A 13867-nucleotide genomic window follows, 5' to 3' on the forward strand; every position below is an offset into this window, starting at 1 on the left:
TCCCAGCCCCTCAGCCCCACAGCCTCCTAGCTCCCCAGCTCCCTGGCCTCCCAGCCTCTCAGCCCCTCCTCCACAGTCCTCCAGTTCTCCAGCTCCCTAGCCTCCCAGTCCCCCAGTTCCCCAGCTCCCCAGACCCCCAGCACCCTGGCTCCCCGGCCTCCCAGCCCTAGTGCTGCAGGCTGGCTCACTGCTGGTGCTCTGAGCTCCAGGCTCTGGAAGGACCAGGTGTTTAAGGCCTTTCTAAGCCGCAGGTGCTGGCCTAATTCATGAGACAGTCCTCCGTTGTCCTCCTTCTGCTGACGCCTCTGGCAGTAGGCCCCTGGAACATGACAGTCCAGTGTCAGGCTCCTGAAAATGACCCTTCCCATCCAGGTTGCTGGCAGGTGGGTGGAGCATGGCCGCTTCTGGGGGAGAGGTTAAGATGTCAGGAAAGCCAGATGTGATGTGTCATGGCTGATATTGGGGGCCTTCTGGATGCTTCCACACCACTGACCTGCAATTTGGAACAGTATTCTGATTCTGTACCCACTGCTCCAGCCCCAAGACGAGCTGCCAGAGGGAGCTTTGAGCCCATGGCAGCCACCAAGCAGCACCAAGACGAGCTCGAGGAGCCAGAGACACGGAGCTGCCCTCGCTGAGCTGCCGGGGAGGGCAGGTGTTTGGGTCACACTGACGGGAGTTTCTTGTCACCTCGGCTGCTTTCAGCAGGGGCTCTGGGCTCTCCGGGCGCATGTCCAAGGTTGGAGACGTGGGTACTGAGGGTGAAGGGTGTTAGGACTTGCCCCCCCAGCCCCCGCAGTGCCCGGTCTGGAGCACTTGGCTCCAAAGAGATGAATGAAATGAAACCAGGGCGTTTGATGTAACCAGAGGACATCTGTGCCCCACAGCGGGAAATATGTGGCAACTGGAAAATGTGACAGGTGCCACCGGTGAGGCTGCCATTGTGGAAGAGGCCCCCCACCCCGGCAGCGGGCGGCCGAGGTCTGGTCCTGCACGTGGGGCTGCACTCTGAGGCAGACCTTCCACCCGGGTCATCGTTCCAGTGAGGACAAACCAGATTTTCGTGGGGGAGACGTGAGCACCAGTATGAAGCAGTCAGTTAGAAAGATGAAACCTGTTTTCACCACTTAAATGTTTATGCCCTTTCTTTCCCGACCCAAGATTCCTGCATGGAGCGAGTATCATTTCATACGAAGTTCCCTCCGTAGAAGAGATTAGCGCGTATTCCAGAAGCCCCACCCAAGAGGCTAGGTGTCTGGATGGCGGGAGTTGGGTGGAGAGCAGCATTAGGGCTTATAAACCAGCTACTTGAGCTCCATGCGCTAAACTAAAACATCAAGTTGCATTTTGACCCGCTGACACAAATCCTGAACAGTTTGGTGCCCCCTTCCCCCTGAAAGTCATAAAGTCACGGTCAGAGGTCATTTAGAAGTTCTGTTTGCTCTTTGGAATGACCAGTAGGTCTCTCAGAATTCAGTCCAGTGCAGTCTGTGCTGGGACCTTCCCTCCCAGCAGGCATGACCCCGCCCGCCCACCCGCCCCTCTTCCCTTTGTCTCGTTTCTCAGGGAGGTGCTTTGTCTCCTATCACCTGTGTCTGGTCCACTAAAGTCCTGGTGGGTTAACCTGCAAAATATACCTCAAGTCGGACCACGTTTACCGCTGCATGCCCACCAGTCTCTCTAGCCTTGGATCTTAGAAACAGCCTCCTGGGCTCTTCTTGCCGCCTCCATGCTCCCTCCTCAGGGGCCCTGGTCCTGCTTACTGTTCTACGTGGCAGCTGAAATGCGCCTTGAGGACAGAAGTTAGAACTTGAGTCTCGAGGTGACTTTCGGGACCTGTGGCCTGGCCCCTCTCACTTTGCCCCTGGTCACTTGGCTCCTGCCCAGTGGAACCCACCCAGTTTGTTTCACCTCAGGGCCTTTGCGCTCGCTGTTCCCTTGCCTTGGGGGAGATAGTGGACATGGCTCCCTCTTGCATATCACTCAGGGGTCACCCCATCACAAGCCCCTCTTGGATCACTGTATCTAAGAAATAATCTCCAATCACATTCTTCCCATGTGGATTTTGTTTCCAGCACATGATACTGCACCATCTGTTTGTGCATGTCATTTCTTCTTCATGAGTGGAAGGCTGGGGTACTGGGACTTGATATCGTAGGAGACTGTATCCCCAGCGTTAGGATGGTTGCTCAATAACCAGCTCAGTGCAGTCTGTTCAACATGTGGACGAATGGTGGGGTGCGGACGCTGTGGCTTGAGTGGCCGAGTGGGGAGAGAGAGGGCAGTAGACTTGCTTCCCACCTTCATCAGGGTGGCCTTCGTCATGTGTCCCTCCTAGTGTCTTCATCTCTACAATGGGCACAAAGAAGCGTTCATGCTGTTTCCCTGCTGAGGACCGAAGCAGGTCATGGGAACGCAGCCTGCCCACCGGTGCCTGACCCCTAGTGAGTGCCGGGAATGAGTGTGCGTGGCTTCCAATCAACACTGCAAACTCTACTGTTAGTGTTATTGTGTTCCAGCAAGATTTGGCAAGCATAAGAACTGAGAAGAAGGAGATACGCTTCTGAAGAGCTGAAGCAAATACTGCCCCACGCAGTGCTAGCGGAGAAGGCCTGCCACACAGGCTCTGCAAGCGTTTGCTGGGTGAGGCCCCCCGGGCCGGCGGTCCCTCCCTCCAGGGCCTGGGGTGTTGAGCGTTACTGGCATCTGCCGCGTGCTCGGTTGCTTCTGAAAGGTTGCATGAAAGGAAGAAGGGCAAAGGACCCTTTTTCTGTGCAAAGAACAAGAGAGGCTTTTGGAAGCCAGTGAGGCTGGGGCAGGGCGAGCGGGGGCCCGGGGCTCCATTTCCCATCTTGCCTGGGTCTTCCCATCTGGCCGTGTCCCTCCGTAGCTGCAGCCCAGCCGCACGGTTCACGGGCCGGAGCGGACTTTCTCCAGTTGGCCATTTTCAGTTTATTGTTAGGAACTCGTGAGTCATTTCTCATGAGCTGCTTATGAATATGTACCTATTTCCCGGCTTGCTGTCACTTAACCACAAACACCCTTCAGCTAATTCTTAATGCCCGGCAGCGTGCAAAGTGCTCTGGGAGAATGGCTTATCCACCCAGTGGTTTTAGCTGCCGACTCACATTTTCAGGAGATGCTCTTGCCCCAGTCGGATGCCTTGGCATGGGCTGCGACGTCTGTCCCAGGTGGACACGGGACTGCGCGGTTGCGTCACAGAAGGGCAGGTGAAGTGCCCCATTCTTTACAGTGTTATTTTAGTTACTTCTTGTGGCGGTGGACAGATGGGGAAACTGAGTCTGAGTTTAAATAACATGATTACTGAGGAGGCCGTACAAGGGGTGGAAGCTGGGTCTGACTCTGAATGCCACGGGGCCATGTGACCTGTGGGACCCAGCCTCCTGTTAGTTCAGAAAATAGGCCACCTGCAGAAAAACGCCTGCGGTGGGCTTAACTAGAAGAGGTGTGCCTCCGGGCTTCCACACACGTGCAGTTGGAGAAAGTGTGCTTGTCTGCAGGCACATAGCGGGGCTGGTTTTCCGTCTCTGCCAATAACCGCGTTACTTTGTGTCCTTACTAATTTAATTAGTAAGGGACCCCGTCTAGAAAACTCGTGCATGAGTCATCGGGACGCGCAGCTTCACCGTGTCCCTGTGCAGTGCTCCCTGTGGCTTCTGTCTGTTATTTCTCGTACAGACTCTGGGAAGGCTGCACATCTTACATGCGAGCTCTCCCCCCCACCCCCCACGCCTCCAGCGCTCTTCAAAACAGCTTTGGAATGACTCACCAATTATGTCCTCCCCACAGGGCAGATGGACATCCTCGAGGGAGCCAAGACGGATCTGTTTTCAAAGGCGGGCGAGGACATTTTCTCCTGATTTCCTAAATCACTTCTGGCCGCTCGAGCGGGGCTGGGCCGTGGGGCGGGGGAGCGGCAGAGAGCTGTCCGGGGTGGGCTGCTGCTGTCGGGGGGTCGGAGAGTGGCCAGACCAGTCCCCGGACGGCCGGCCCGACCCGCTGGGAATGCCCGTCCCGGAAGCCTGGTCCCCACCCAGAGAGGGGAGCCGGGCCTGGTCTGGCTTCAAGCACCACGGCAGCCTGCCCTTGGTGCCGGCCACAGAGCTGCCCTCGTGTGCTCACGCCCCGTCCCGCTCTGTCCCTTGCTCGGTCAGTGTTGTACAGCTCTGGGCTTGAGCCGGACCCGTGGGGACATGGGGATGGGACAGACCCCACTCTGCCGTCGGCAGCTCCCTTCGGGGCACGGACATGCTGCCTTCATTCCCTTTCTTCCCCTCTCGGCCTGGGGTCAGAGCTCGCCCTGCACTCTCTCCTGTTACCAGAGTTTTCTGGCTGTGTGGACCCTGTCCCCCATGGGGCTGGCGGGGTAGCGTGTTTCCACTTCTGAATTCTCTCAAAGAAAACTCCTCTGAGTAGCAGGCTGTGACTCTTCCCTCTGTGGCTCGTCCCATTCACGTCGCGTCAGCCTTTCCTTGAACTGTCTGGAGCCCGGGCCGAAGCAGAGGGGACGTTTGGTCTCATCTTCCCTGACTCAGCCCTGGGTGTCAGGGAGGTCACCAGTCTGGGCATGTAGAGAAGCAGAGGGTGACTCCCAGGGAGGCCACAGCCTGTGCCACGGGGGCCCCATGGTGGAGGGCGTGCGCCCCGGGTCCTGGGTGCCGCATTCGGCATCCCGTCGGGTGCCCCATCTCACATGCCCACGACCTGCGTGTTGAGTTGTGTGAGCCAGGAGGGTTTGCTTGCTCTTGTTTGCACAGCTCAGGGTTGGTAATAACTGAAGACTGTCAGGAATTTTAGCGAGAAAGCTGGTTAGGTGATGTGACCTAGCTGGAGTTAAGCAGGGGCAAATGCTATTAAATACAAAGTGAGGACTTATTTCTATTCTTGGCATCTTTTGAAAATACCATGAAGGGGCGCCTGGGTGGCTCAGTCGTTAAGCGTCTGCCTTCGGCTCAGGTCATGATCCCAGGGTCCTGGGATCGAGTCCCACATCGGGCTCCCTGCTCCGCGGGAAGCCTGCTTCTCCCTCTCCCACTCCCTCTGCTTGTATTCCCTCTTTCGCTGTGTCTCTGTCAAATAAACAAATAAAATCTTTAAAAAAAAAAAGAAAATACCATGAAAAAATTCACGCACAGATGAAAACAGAGAGACCTTAATGTGTGTAGGGAGCCCCCATGCCGCTCTCCAGCCTTCGAAACCTTGTGCTTTCAAACCATACCCACCTTATCAGCCCCCTCCCCAACCTCATTTTCTGGAGAATTTAAAACAAATCCTGGATGCCACAGCATTTTCCCATAAATACTACAGCATGTATTTCTAACAGATAGAATCCCATTATCACACTCAACAAAATGAATTCCCAAACATCATGTCATGGTTTAGCGTTTACCGGTGGTCTCAGAAAATACCTTTTCACAGTACTTTGTTCAGATCCGGATGCTGGGATTGACGACGTGTCTAGAATAGAAGCCGAGGCCGCCTGGCCCCTGGAAGGAGCCAGGGTATCTTCTCATCCCACACTTGACTGGTCTTAGCTCCTGGTGTCTTTCCAGCACGTTCCTTTCAGCTCCTATTTCCTATAAACTGGGAGCTGGAGCTAGTTTTGATTTTTAGGTGAGGGAGGAGAATACTTCACAGATGAGCCTTGATGTTTTAAAGGTCTGCCCGATCTTCCTAAAGGAAGAGATATTGCTAAGGAGAAAGATTGCATCTTCCATCTTCATTGTTTTCTGATAAATACACATAAACTAATGTTGGACATGCCTCAGGAATCCACAAGATTTAATGCATTAAAGTTTAATTCACATTAATGGGCAGACACAAGCTTTATTGCAGACCTTTGGTACTTTTCAGGACCGTGCATGGTGGGCCGGGCTGCTGGGGGCTGTCAGCAGGATTCACCGGGGACTGCCTGTTGGGTCTCCCTGAGTTTGTGGGGCATCTGAGTGGTGCCGACTGCCCTGGACTCAGGCACTGCTGGATGTGGTCTGTGGAGGGCGGGCAGGCGGTTCCCAGAGGAGGGCAGGACACTCAGCAAAGGAGGAGGGAGGCTGGCAGGCCAAGTCCTCCTGGGGTGGAGGTTGGAGGCCCTACGGGGGTGGCTCAGGTCAGGCGGAGGGCCTAGGGAGATTTTGAGTATTTTGCTGCCCTCAAGCATCATTTCCGCCTCTGAGGTGGGACATTTCCCTGTAGTGAGCCCCCTTTTATAATTTAAATGAACAAGGGGGTCCAATGTCCAGTGTGGTAATTGTGCAGCTCACTCAGGTTGGGTGCAGGGAAATGGTTGCTTCATGTCAACAGTGTAGGAAGGCACGTTGTCCACTGAATGCAGACCCCAGTGATCCCACCCTGACTTACACTGTATGTGAGGGCTGGTGCGTAGTCGTGCACCTCTCCTGCAGTGTTGTGTGCTGGAGGCCAGAAGTTGTCTTCCTTGCTGCCAGGCCTCCACGCAGACCGGGATTTCCTTCCATCTTCACTCTGGGCACAAGGCAAGCCCTCCTTCACCGGGCAAGAGACCCTCCTAAGTTTTGGTCTCCCATACAAAGGCTTACCTATTTCTTCAAAGCGTTTTTCCTGCATTGAGTTTCATACCAGTACACACACACACACACACACACCAACACAAGTGTCAGGGATGTGACTTTTCTCAGTAAGTTCATTTTTATGGAAACCTGGGCTTCTCTCGTTCAGCATCAGTCCCGGGCCTTCATTCGGTGCCCTTACCCTCCTTTACCCCCACGGCACCAGTCTGCCCTCGAGGCGCACGTGCTTCCGGATTCGAGAGGGCAGGAAGAGCACCGGCCGCCTCCTCGGGCTGCGGCCCCCGTCAGAACACGGCGTGTCGCGGCCTCCCGTGGCCCCACGCCCGGCCCGCACCCAGGAAGCAGGGCTGCCTCTCCCCCCGGAGCCTCCTGCTCAGCGCAGCGTGCGCGGGAGCAGTAGCGGATGCAGCAGCAGAGCAAAAGCCAATACTCATCCCGGAGCTCAGGCATTTTCGAGGGAAGAACCCCTTCCCCTGGCATACATTCTAGCATGTTCTCTGTTAGATTTGAGTTCACACCGGATTAGATGATGGGAGGGGACAGAGGAAAGGAAAGGGATACTGTCATTCTCACTACTAGAAAATCTGATGACTGCTCACCAGGCCCAGGGTGGCCCCTGAGACACAGAATTAATTCTCAGCACATCTCCAGGGTGGGCCTGTTGCTGTTCCTGCCTCAGAGATGCGCCCCAGGTCTGAGAAATGAGATGGAGGAGCGCGGGGTCACGCCTTGGGTACAGGCAGAACGGGCTTTGAACCAAGCTGGTGGTGCCCGGCCCCGCGCACCTCGCTCCTGCCTTCTCCGTGGGGACCCAGAGGCCGGGCTGCCTTCCGTGTCTGGTGCTCCGTGCCGTGTCTCCGGGAGCGTGTCCCTCACCCGGATCCTGGGAAGTGGATGTGGAAGGGTAGCTGATATCATTGTTGGCAGTGCGGGCTACAGAGAGTGGCTTCATTTAAGAGAACGTTGTGTAGACAGGAAATCAAACAAGCACCTTTACAGTGGGGAGGCCTGACAGACACACGCCGGCCAGGGGACCGACGCCAACGACCCCGGCGATGGGTCCCGTTGGTAGTGTGCGATGTCACATGATAGGAACATGCAGCCCAGTCCAGTCATGAGGAGAACATCCGACAAGTCCCAGTCCAGGGACATTCAGCAGAGTGCCTGACCTGCACTCCCTCACGTTGTCACTGTCATTAAGAACAAGGGCAGGAGCCTAAGGAGATGTGACACCTCGGGGTCATGTGAGATCCTGGGTGGGGGGCTGGAACCCGGAATACACGGGGGGCTTCAGTTAACCAGATCTAGACACGCCATCCTCGTCAAAGATGTCCATCGTGGGGGAAGCGGGTATATGAGAACACTCTGCTATTTTTAATTTTTCTGTAAATCCACAAATGTTCTAAAATAAGTTTGTATGAAAAAATAAAAATGGGTAGGAAAATTGGCTGGAATGAAGACTTGGCATTATTACTGCTGCCAGAGGCCTCGGACCCCACTACCGAGTGTCTGAAAACCAGCTGTGCCCGAAGATGAGGGGCCACTGCCGTCCAGGAGCTGGGAGGTGGCACAGTGCCCCCTCACCCCGCCCTGCCGTGGCGCTTTCCCACCTACACCAGATGAGCCACCCTAAGCACAGTTTAGGATGTATTTTATCACGTTATTTTACCTTCATGAGAGTTTCCTGGCATTCATACTTGTGTCGCCGAGAGCCCTTGGTTTGGGAGGCTTGCACGCACACACAGGGAAACGCAAGGAGGAGGAAGGGGTGAGATCAGAAACAGCGCCAGGTGTCTCTCAGTGTTTCTGTGCAGATGTAGCATCTGTCCTAGCCAACAGGATAAGGCAAGAAAAAGAAAGAAAAGGAGAACCAAACTGTCACTGTCATAGACACATGATCCTGCAGGTGGAAAATCCACTTCAGATAAAGGATCGAATGAATGAGTTCGGCGAGGTGCTGGGATGAAAAACCCACATGCGGTGATTTAAATCTACAGTACTGTGTAGAATATGTTACTTAAAATACCAAACATCTAGGAATAAATCTAAAGATGTTTAATACCTTTGCACTCAGAATTCTAAAACATCTTTGATAGAAATGAAGTGAAGTGATATTCCATGTTCACGGATTAGAAGGTGTAATCTTGCTAAGATTCTGTTCTCCCAATTCTAGGTACCTACATGGTCCCAGAGAGTTAGTTAGCCCCCTCCCCTCCCCTCCCACTCTTACCCTCTCCTTCTTTCTTTTTCTTTTTCTTTCTCCTTTTGTCTTTCTGTCTTTTGGAAGACAAGCTGATTCTAGAACTTATATGGTAAAGGACCCACATCACCCAAGATGGTTCTGAAGAAGAAAATAGGGACTCTTGCCTTGCTAGATATTAAGAGTTATTGTAAAATGATACCAGTTAGACAGTATGATTATTTGCACAGGTATAAACAAATTGGCCAATAGGACAGAGATTTGATGTCTGACAGAACTCGTGTGCTGACCAGCAGTGAAAGTAAGATGTCTTGCTAACGTTGATGAGACCTTTGGCTGTTCTCATTGAAAAAACCAAAGACCCCCACCTCACACCGTGTACAAGAGTCAAGAGCAGAGAGATGAGATGAGAGACACGTGAAGGGGAAGGCCACAGGACCTGCAGGTGACAGTACGGTAAAATATCTTTGCAGCCTCCAGGTAGGGAAGACTTTCTTCAACCTGACATGAGAAGCAGAAGCTATAAAAGGATTGATGGATGGGACCGTCAAGAAAGGCCGTCTCCGAGATGGTGTCTGTCCCATGTAACTGCCAGAGAATCCATGGTCAGAATTTGTAAAGAATTCCCCTGAATCAGGAGAAAAAAGACAACCTAATTTTTTAAAAAGGGGCCCAAGACTTGAATTAAGAACAGCCAGTAAGTGCGTGGGCGGGGGGTGGGGGGAGATGCTCAGTGTCACAGACCCTCAGGGAAGGGCAGATTTCACCTTAATGAGCTGCTCTCTGGTCCCCACCAGGTAGGACTGTAGTGTGTGAGGCAGGGACAGGAGGCTCTCCCAGTCCTGTATGCAAGTCCTCCCCTCCCTTCCCCTGTTCTCTCCCCTTCCCTCCCCTCCTCTCCTTTTCCCTTCCCTTCTCTCCCCTGCCCTCCTCCTCTGTCTTCTCTCCTCTCCCTCCTCTGCCCTCTCTTCCTCTCCCCTCCCCTTCCTTCCTCCCCGCCTCCCTTCTGCCCTCCCTTCCTCTTTCCTGCCCTCCCTGCCCTCCCCCCTCCCTGCCCCCACTCCTGCCCTCACACTCTCCTCCCCATTTGGTTAGGTAACCTGTGTGTGGATTTTTCATGTAGTATCTTTATTGGTGCAAGAAACATACATTTTTGTGCAGCATTAAAGTGCAGATCCTCTTTAATTATATATATCAGGGAAGGTGTTGAACCTTTTCATTTAGTGAGGTTTTGATTTTCTGTGTTATGGATGATGTGGCAGTTGTCACAGAAATTGCTTCAGTCTCCACATTGCGCAAGCGCGGGCTGGCCGAGCTCTTTGGGGTGGGGCAGCGGGGGGCTCCCCTGTCCTGGGGTGGCAGCCGCGCGGGGCTCCTCCGTGTGCCTCACGACCTCTCCCAGGTTCTCCTGGCCCATGTGTCCGGTGCCTGCTTGACCTTCTCAGTGGGTTCCACAGAAGACCCTGTGAATTCAGGGGAGGCGGGGGAGAAAGACATGGACGCGCCTCATAGCCATAGGCCGTGCCCCCCTCCACGCTTCAGGCCCCAGGCCCCAGCGTTTCCAGCCCGCAGAACAAAGTGTGCCCCCATCACACGGCAGCGTGTTCTGGTGGGTCAGCAAGCACGTACCTGTGTGCTGGCCATTCAGTAAGGCTACCCCAGTCCAGCGTCCAGACATTGTGTGCAGGAGCCGACTCAGCAAAGCCATACCTTGATTTAAAACACGCGGGCGCGGGCGCCTGGGTAGCTCAGTTGGTTAAGCGACTGCCTTCGGCTCAGGTCATGATCCTGGAGTCCCGGGATCGAGTCCCGCATCGGGCTCCCTGCTCGGCAGGGAGTCTGCTTCTCCCTCTGACCCTCCCCCCTCTCATGTGCTTGCTCTCTTTCATTCTCTCTCTCTCAAATAAATAAATAAAATCTTAAAAAATAAATAAAACACACGGGCGATACTTTTGCGTACACATAACCACACATCTTTTTAACTTATACTCTGAATTGATTGCACTGAGATTTGATGCATCTTCCCACTTTAGTGTGGATAAAAGTAACGTGTTATGATGCATCATTTATGCGTTTGGTTTTGGAGTAATTAGACCTTTGGGGCTTGGGCCAGACATACACAGCTCAATCCCAAACTCGAGGAAAGGTCTTTATATAAGCTAGGATGCTGGCCTGGCGCGGCCACTAACTGCTCCCGGAATTCGGAGTTTCCTCAGGAAACCTTGCTGGCTTCTTGGTTTCTAAACTGTTTCTTGTTCTGGAGCCTTCGCTCAGCTGGAAGCTGAGGTCCTCTTCTGAACCTAGTTGCAGAGCCCCGAATGGGATGGTTTTCCGAACACCTTGCTCCTGACCCTGCCCACTGAAAAATAGCAGCTAGATTAGGATTTTCGGAGGGGCCTTCTGAAAGTATTTACAGTGGGATTCAGATTTTTTAGAAAATATACTTTTATGAATCTTGTATTTTTGAAAATGAAATTTTAACTTTATTTATAAACAAAATGAACTTCACTTACTTATTTTCAGGAAAAAAGTTTCCAGAGTGCTTCTCTATGAGTCTCCAGGTCTCTCTCTGAATGGCAGTGCAGGTGCTCATGCGGCATAGTGACAGGCTTCCAGGTCGGCACCTGGGCTGTCGGGGGTGGTCCTGGTCCGTGGCGGAAGCCCTGGCGCACACAGTCAGGGTGAGAGTTTGGGCCTGGTGTTCGCTTCCGGGGTGTTACCTGGCCGGCCGGTCCTCCTCACTCAGGCAGCCTGGACTGTCTTAGCCCCAGAGATGCCTGGTGATGGCTAGGAACTGCTGGGATACGCGGCTGGTTTGGGGAGCCGAGTCTCAGATGCCCCGTGGTGGATTCCCCTGAGAAGGCCTCCCACGCCTTTCCCTCCCTTCCTGGGGGTCTTCAGATCTCAGGAGCTCACGTTTGGATCTCCTCCGGGTGATGCTTTTTGTCCTTGGATTGTGAACCCTTTCAGAGACACACGGGGGTTGTGTAACACTACATGTGACGGGTGTGCAAGGGGTTACCCATTTTGGGTGAAAAGTGAGGTTCTAGTGCAGTCCGTAGATCTGATGTTATTTGCTTTGTGGTGATTTGAGATTCGGCCTCGGGGAGCTCGTGGCCACTCTGTGAAACCGGCGCTTTCTCCTTCAGTCAGTCACGAGAGTGACCGCCACGTCAGCGTCCTCATGAAGCGCCTGTCACTGCAGGCCGGTTTACACCACTTGTCAGGAGCTAATTTTAAACCAAAAGTGTGATTCCTGGAAGTTTTGCCAGAGTTTTCTTTCTTTTCTATCTGAGAGAAAATGGAAAATCTCAGGCAGTCTAAAAGCAGCCTGCTCCGGGTTTAGGTGGTGGCCGGCTTCCAGCTCCATCTTTGCACTCAGCCTGGAGAGATAGAAACAGGGCCCGAATCCAGGCAGAAAGTGCATTTAAAGAAATGATTCTTTACATTGTGAGTACCTGGCCAAGTATTCTTCTGAGAGTGTGTTTGGGTGTCTTCGTTTCCTTTGAGCGCCCCCCCCAGGCACCCCCACAGCTGTTTTCGGCTGGGCCTCCCAGGGCTGTTCCTGTTAACACCCCAGGCCGTTTGTCAGCATCTGGGAAGAGGAGGAGTGGCTCTTGTTTTTTGATCCTCTTACTGCTGTGGTCTCTGCAGAAAAGCCACTCTGACAAACACAACAGGTATAACGTGGCCGCTAAACAGAAGTGAGCCCGAACGGCCAAGCCAGATAGATGTGGTAGGCCCAGAATTGCTGTTGGCCATCTTTCACTCGGGGACTATTTTGGTTGTTCTACAAGGGGTTTTTCATTTTCTGATTCAGCAAATAAAAATAATGTGTGATGGCATCAAACCTGTTCTCCTTTAAAAGAAGGACACGCATTTCCATTGTTCGCGAGGAGTCTCCTTACAGACTCTGAGTGTGAAGTATTTGCATTGAAATGAGAGCCCTTTCTGAAGCCTGGTGCTTTCTGTCCTCCAGATGGACTTTCTGGCCGAGACCAGCCCGTGGAGCTGCTGAACCCTGCCCGCGTGAACCACATGCCCAGCACAGGTAAGTCAGCACGCTCAGCCTGGGGGGCTCGGGCTCACCCGAAGGGCTGTTTGGAGGCCCCACCACACTGGGGGGGTGTGGGGGGAGCAGTGTGGGCCATTAGATCCTCTGACCCCTGTGCTCTGCTCCTGGGGTGAAATAGGCCGTCCGTCGTGGAAGTGAATCGGGCATCAGCTTGATGCTCCTGAAGAGGCAGAGAAATGGGGTTCTTTTCTGTCTTGAGCTCCAGAGGGTGTGTTCTTCCCAAAGGTGCCAACTGCTCGTTTGAGATGTAACCCCAGACCTGATCCATAGGAGGATCTGTGGGGAAAAGCTCTGAGCTTGAGCTGCGGCCACACGTTCCCTGCCTGGCGTGGTCAGGCTGCTGGTAGCCCCGGGATGGCGGGCAGGTCACACCTTCGCCTCGGCCCAGGCTTCTCATGGCCGAGGCCTGTCAGTCACCTTGTCTCCCCAGCGCCTTTCCTTTTTTTTTTTATTAGCAAAAGAACATCAGCTGTGATTATGTTTTTCATTCCATATGCAATCTTTCTAAGTAGCATGCTTTAAGCAACGTTTTCCAAATCTAGATGGCCATGGAAACATTTTTTTTTTTCTTTTTCTGTAAAACACTTCCCCCTGCCCCCATCTAGTGTCCTCCAGGATGTTAGCTCACAGCCTGGGCACTGTTTGTCCTGTGCAGGCTGCTCGGCCTTATTGAGAGGAGTAGCCCCTCAAGGCCTGGGTGTGAGTGCACCGTAGAGTCCTGAGCCCGTGTTTCAAGACCACACTGCTGGACCCTTGCCTTCACCATGCACCGAGGCCTCTATCTTGGTGGTCTTGGCTCTGCGGCATCTCCTGGACCCCAGCCTTCCTGGGTGCCACCCTGCCCGCCCCCTCCGCGAGCGCCGGCCGGGATGGAGAGATGGTGGGCCTGGCCCCCATCAGACCAACCCATTGCCTCGCCTTCCCCAGTCCCCTTAAACAGAGGCTGGAAGTGTCAAGGAAGGGAAATCCTTCTTTGCACAGTGATTCTCCGCGGTCTGCCAAGGCTCGGTCCTGGCGTCTCCCCAC

General features: G+C 53.7%; 1 protein-coding gene across 6 annotated transcripts in view; it reads left to right on the plus strand.

Annotated features, from left to right (window-relative positions):
* HDAC4 (histone deacetylase 4) overlaps positions 1-13867 on the plus strand; it is a 288348-nt gene that overhangs the window by 124864 nt on the left and 149617 nt on the right. For all 6 annotated transcript variants that reach the window (XM_081813268.1, XM_081813273.1, XM_081813270.1 and 3 more), the window contains one exon: positions 12746-12817. In XM_081813268.1, coding sequence (XP_081669394.1) covers positions 12746-12817 — 72 coding nt within the window. Of the gene's footprint in view, positions 1-12745; positions 12818-13867 lie in introns of those variants that run through there.

Source organism: Leptonychotes weddellii, chromosome 3 (assembly GCF_054177405.1).
Source record: "Leptonychotes weddellii isolate Sample4059 chromosome 3, ASM5417740v2, whole genome shotgun sequence".
Lineage (NCBI taxonomy): Eukaryota > Metazoa > Chordata > Mammalia > Carnivora > Phocidae > Leptonychotes > Leptonychotes weddellii.